The 6,000-nt window shown below is 39.2% G+C and overlaps 1 protein-coding gene across 1 annotated transcript in view; it reads left to right on the top strand.

Annotated features, from left to right (window-relative positions):
- Window positions 1-6,000, top strand: part of HERC1 (HECT and RLD domain containing E3 ubiquitin protein ligase family member 1) — a 212,402-nt gene that overhangs the window by 77,351 nt on the left and 129,051 nt on the right. Inside the window, exons 13-14 of the mRNA XM_028494914.2 lie at window positions 2,741-2,866; window positions 3,850-4,071. Of these exons, the coding sequence (XP_028350715.1) occupies window positions 2,741-2,866; window positions 3,850-4,071 (348 nt within the window). The remainder of the gene's footprint in view (window positions 1-2,740; window positions 2,867-3,849; window positions 4,072-6,000) is intronic.

Genomic DNA, 6,000 nt, shown 5'->3' with positions numbered 1-6,000 from the left:
CATGGCTCACGGGCCCAGCCGCTCCGCGGCATGTGGGATCCTCCCAGACCGGGGCGCGAACCCGGTTCCCCTGCATCGGCAGGCGGACGCGCAACCACTGCGCCACCAGGGAAGCTGAGGCATAGTATTCTAAATTGTAAATCATTTTCTCATAAGAATTGTGAAGTCATCTTCTAGCATTCAGGTTGTTACTCAGAAAATCAACAGTATTCAAATTTTTGATCCTTTTATGGAAATCTTTTTCTCTCTGGATTCTGTAGCAAGTTCTACTTGTCCTCTCTGTTTTCATATTTTAAAATGATATGAACTGATGTGGGCCTGATTTTATCCATTTTCGTGCTTATTTGGGTAGACTCTTAATTTGGAAACTCATAGCCTTCAGTGTTAAGAAATTAGCTTGGGGGCTTCCCTGGTGGTGTAGTGGTTGGGAGTCCACCTGCCGATGCAGGGGACACGGGTTTGTGCCCCAGTCCGGGAGGATCCCACATGCTGCAGAGTGGCTGGGCCCGTGAGCCATGGCCGCTGAGCCTGCGCGTCTGGAGCCTGTGCTCCGCAACGGGAGAGGCCACAGCAGTGAGAGGCCCGCGTACAGCAAAAAAAAAAAAAAAAAAAAAGAAATTAGCTTGAAGTGTATTGTTGATTTTCTCTTTATTGTTTTCTTTGTTTTCTCTCTGTCTCTGGAACTCATTATTGGGATAATAGACCTCCTGGACCAGTCCTCTGTGTCTGATTTTTTTTAATGTCTATTTTTTTTTAATTAATTTATTTTTGGCTGCGTTGGGTCTTCGTTGCTGTGCATGGGCTTTCTCTAGTTGCAGCGAGTGGGGGCTGCTCTTCGTTGCGGTGTGCGGTCTTTACATTACGGTGGGTTCTCTTGTTGCGAAGCACTGGGCTGTAGGCACACGGGCTTCAGTAGCTGTGGCTTGCAGGCTCTAGAGTGCAGGCTCAGTAGTTGTGGCTCATGGGCTTAGTTGCTCCGCGGCATGTGGGATCTTCCCGGACCAGGGCTTGAACCCATGTCCCCTGCATTGGCAGGCGGATTCTTAAGCACTGCGCCATCAGGAAAGTCCCCAGTCCTCTTAATTTTCTTATGTTTTCTTTCCTGTTTTCCATCTTTTCTTCCCTCTACTTTATGAGAAATTTAATTTTTATATTCTAACCCTCCTATTGAGGTTTTAATTTTTTATGTCATATTTTTAATTTATAAGAGCTCTTAATCATTGAGTGTTTCTTTTTTTCTAATTCAGCATTCTTATTTTAGTGGTAAAGAAGCTATGAAGTTATGGGGCCTAAGATAATACAGCTATTTTTTTTTTTTTTTTTTTTTTTTTTTTTTTTTTGTGGTACGCGGGCCTCTCACTGTTGTGGCCTCTCCCTTTGCGGAGCACAGGCTCCAGACGCGCAGGCTCAGCGGCCATGGCTCACGGGCCTAGCCACTCCGCGGCATATGGGATCTTCCCGGACCGGGGCGCGAACCCTGTTCCCCTGCATCGGCAGGCGGATGCGCAACCACTGCGCCACCAGGGAAGCCCCATACAGCTATTTTTTATGCTGTTCCTGATACCTGGACCTTTGTTTGGCCAAGGCCTGCTCATTTTTCAATTTTTAACCTAAATGCCCAATCCTCAGGGAGACCCTCCATGATGAACCCATAGATCATGTTAATTGCCTTTATGTGTGGGTGCTCACTCAAGTTTGCATTTCTTTTTACTTTGTCCATGTGACTCCTTTCACATTTAAAATTACTTACTCAGAATCTCTTTTTCCTACTAGACTGTGTGCTTATGAAAGCAGGGCTTTTATCTGTCTTGTTCATTTCTGCATCCCCAGCACTTTGTAAAGAGCTTTACCAGGCTCAGCACTATAGACTCAACACTAAATATTTATTGCATGACTTAGTTACTTAGTGGCAAGTGCAAAATATATATTCTTTTTTTTTTAAAGTCTTTATTGAATTTGTTACAGTATTGCTTCTGTTTTATGTTTTGGGTTTTTGGCTGTGAGGCATGTGGAATCTTAGCTCCCCGACCAGGGATCGAACCCGCACCCCCTGCATTGGAAGGCAAAGTCTTAACCACTGGACCACCAGGGAAATCCCCAAGATATATATTCTAAGTCTTCTTTTTAAAAAAATTTTTTTATGCAGAATTCTTTTTTTTAAAGGATTTATTATTTATTTATTTAATTTATTTTTGTCTGTGTCGGGTCTTAGTTGCGGCACGCAGAATCTTCGTTGAGGTATGCGGGATCTTTCACTGCGGCGCATGGGCTCCTCGTTGCAGTACACAGGCTTCTCTCTAGTTGTGGTGTGCAGGCTTCAGAGCACATGGGCTCTGTAGTTGTGGTGTGCGGGTTCCAGAGCGTGTAGGCTCTGTAGTTTGCAGCACACAGGCTCTCTATTTGAGGCACGTGAGCTCAGTAGTTGTGGCATGTGGGCTGAGTTGCCCTGCGGCATGTTGGATCTTAGTTCCCCAACCAGGGATCGAACCACGTCCCCTGCATTGTAAGGCAGATTCTTTGCAACCGGATCACCAGGGAAGTCCTTCTAAGTCTTCTTAAAGACGTCTAAAGAAGGACTTGGCATGCTTTCTTTTATTCACATGCGTCCTTCTTTAGACTTCCATGATCCACCTTCTTTAGACTTCTTTGCTCTTAATAGTCAGTGGATTTATTTTTTATGTTTTTCTATTAAAAAGATAAGAACCAGGCCAAATAAATCTGCTTTTCTTTTTTATATTAGGTGGTAATTGAAACTCTGTCAGTGGGAGCAACCATGCTGTTACCTCCATTACGAGAACGTATGGAATTACTTCATTCTCTTTTACCCCAAGGACCTGATAGATGGGAAAGCTTATCTAAAGGACAGGTGAGCCTTTGCATGGTATCTAAGTAAACCAGTACTATATTGCAAAAAAAAAAAAAAAAAAAATAGGGAAATAAAGCTAATCGATTGCCATGTGTTCAGGGACTAATACTTAACTTGATGAGTCTGGTAAATCCTAGTATTTAATGTTTTTTGCTGGAAGAGTTCCCAGATTTCTAATGAAAGTGAAGCAAGTGATAACTTATTAAATGATTTGGGGCTAATTATTAAAATTATGTCTAATTTTTCCAGTGTTGCTCACACTGTCAAACCAGAGATCTTTTAGTTTATTTGTAGTATTCTGAGTTGAAATCAAGGGCATGTGCTGCTGTTGGTTCCATGCCCAGAACTTTGAAATAGCTTACATAAAAAGTAAAAGAAGATGACTGTTGTGAAAAAGTACTTGATGATACGAGTATGCTTCTTCTTTCCATTTTTATCTTATGTACGTTAAAAGAAGTACATTTTGCTCAACCAAGTAGAGCAATCAATTGTCGAGTTATAGATTTGAGAGAAAAAGTGGTATAGTGGCAGTATAATAGCCACAGATGCTTCCCAATGAGTATTTTGTATTAGTTTAGATTTCAAGTGATTTATTTTAAACATTAGAATAAATAGTTTCATTGGTAATTCTGTAGAAGAATGTATAGTGTAATTTATCTGTTGACATTGCCTATTCCTCTTACTTATAGTGCTAAAATCATTATGTAGAGTGTGCCATTTTAGCTTAAGAGTTTCAGGTAGTAAAGGATGTAATAAAACACTATAAGTTGCAATTTCTTAAAAGGTATTAGTGGGATAGCTTTTTAAAAAATTGCAGACTTCCTAGAAGATTATTGTTCATTAGGATATTAAGTGGATTAGTTAGCATCATTAGTATATATTCCCCCCCCCACCCCCGCCGGGATCCTTTTTTTACTTTTCTAGTGCATTTTAAGCTAATTATTATCTGTTCCTATTTCATCGATGGAAATATTTTTCTTTAGAGAATGCAACTGGATATTATTCTAACAAGTTTGCAAGATCATACCCATGTAGCCTCCTTACTTGGCTATAGCTCACCCTCCGATGCTGCTGACCTCTCTTCTGTATGTACTGGCTATGGAAACCTGTCGGATCAACCTTATGGCACTCAGAGCTGCCATCCAGACACCCATCTGGCTGAAATTTTGATGAAGACTCTCTTAAGAAATCTAGGATTTTATACAGTAAGTTGCTCTTTTTTTGTAGTAAAAATAAATAAATAAATAAAACTTGGGTTTGTTTTGTTTTTGGAGGGGGTAGGGATCACTTCAGGTCAAGGTATTTGACATTTAAACACTTATGAAATGAGTAAATCTAAACTCCACTCCCCGAAAGGGGGAAATATGTCAGATCTTCTGAAATATTGTGGGTGCCAAATGACTTGTAGTTGAGAGTTCCAAAGAGATTTGTTTTGGAATTTTACCAATTTTTTCTGATATTAATGTACACGAATAAACAGGTAAAAATATTCAACATTTTGCAAGAGAAGAAGAATGAGGAAAGGATTATAACCTTACCAGATATAATCTTATAATTAAACAATGTGGTTTAAATTGTTTAAAAATAGGCTGGTCAATTAATTAAAATTGTTATTTTATTAAATTATTAAAAATAGGCTGGTCAATAGGAGAGAAGACAGTGGACAGTATAGCTTTCTCTGTATTAGGATGCCCTTAGTTCTTACTCCCTGGTGTTTCTTAGATCCGTCACTTTTTTTCTTTCCATTTTTATGGGTTCTAATCCATGCCATCACAACCTAATGGTAATAGCAGTGTAATAGCTGTTGTCACTGTTGCTGGTCTCCTCTCAGCATCCTACTGCTAGAATAACCTTGTTGTATTAAATAACCTCATTTTATTAAATCAGAACTTTTTCAGACCCTTCATCATTTGGCTTACACACCACACTCATCTGAACTCATGCGTGGCACACCTATTTCCTCCTCTCTCTTCTTGTCTAGCAATCTATGACTTCTTTAACACTTGACTGTTCTTGGAAGCCTTGCTCAAATAACCTTTTCTAACCATGTAATTATAACTGCATACCTCTCATCAGTTTTTAGAGTCAAAGTGTACTATGTGACTTAACTTTGAATAGTTTGTGTATCATTTTATATTGTCTCCTACTCCTCTTCAGGGTCAGGTCTGTATATTCTTTTTCTTCTGTACAAGTCTTAGTGTTCTGTTCTGCCTAACTTAAAAGGTTGTTGACTAAGTCAGAGTGACAGTTGTTCCTATAGAATTATTTTCTTTCAGATTTAAGGATGTAAATTGAGCTGATGTTTGGCTGCAAATGGAATGGGAACAATGTTACAGTTTATCCATTTGGTATTAACTGAAATTTTTTCCCAGAGTTGATTAAAGTAGTGCCTTTTTTATGCCAGTAGGGCTGAGGTAGATGTGTATATTATATGGACATGGAAATAAAATACTAACTGCTTTTAGGCTGAAAATCATAAATTTTTGTTTCTTTCTGATGTAATTTAACCAAATTTATCATGTTCTAAGATTTTAAAATAATGGTGCTGGTCTTAGTCTGTTTGGGTTGCTGTAATAGAATACCACAGAGTGGCCCGGCTTATCTACAACACAAATTTATTTCTCACAGTTATGGAGACAGAAAGTCCAAGATCAAGGAGGCAGCAGATTTGGTGGTGCCTGCTTCTTGATTCATAGACAGCCATCTTCTTTCTGTGTCCTCACACAAGGGAACTCTCTGGGGTCTATTTTGTAAGGTCACTAATCCCATTCACGAGGGTTCTGCCCTCATGACTTAATCACCTCCCAGAGGCCCCACCTCCAAATACCACCACATTGGGGATTAGGTTCAACATAAGAATTTTGAAAGGACACAAACATTCATTCAGTCTCTAGCGGTGCTAATTTGGCTGCTTATAAAGGTGCTTATATAGGAAGGGCCTTAAAATGTTCTGTGACTCTCTCTTGCATATTTATAAACAAAGACCATACTTTATGCATAAACATGTTCATCACATCATTATTATAAGAAAGAAAAGTTGGAAACAACTGAAATATCTAAAAGTTGGGGAATGGTTTAAGTATATTATGATATATATACTCAGTGGAATATTATGTCTCAAATTTTATGTACAC

This window comes from Physeter macrocephalus, chromosome 11 (assembly GCF_002837175.3).
Source record: "Physeter macrocephalus isolate SW-GA chromosome 11, ASM283717v5, whole genome shotgun sequence".
In the NCBI taxonomy this organism is placed as follows: Eukaryota; Metazoa; Chordata; class Mammalia; order Artiodactyla; family Physeteridae; genus Physeter; species Physeter macrocephalus.
The sequence above is the reverse complement of the archived record's forward strand: the minus strand, read 5'-3'. Positions and strand labels throughout refer to the sequence as shown.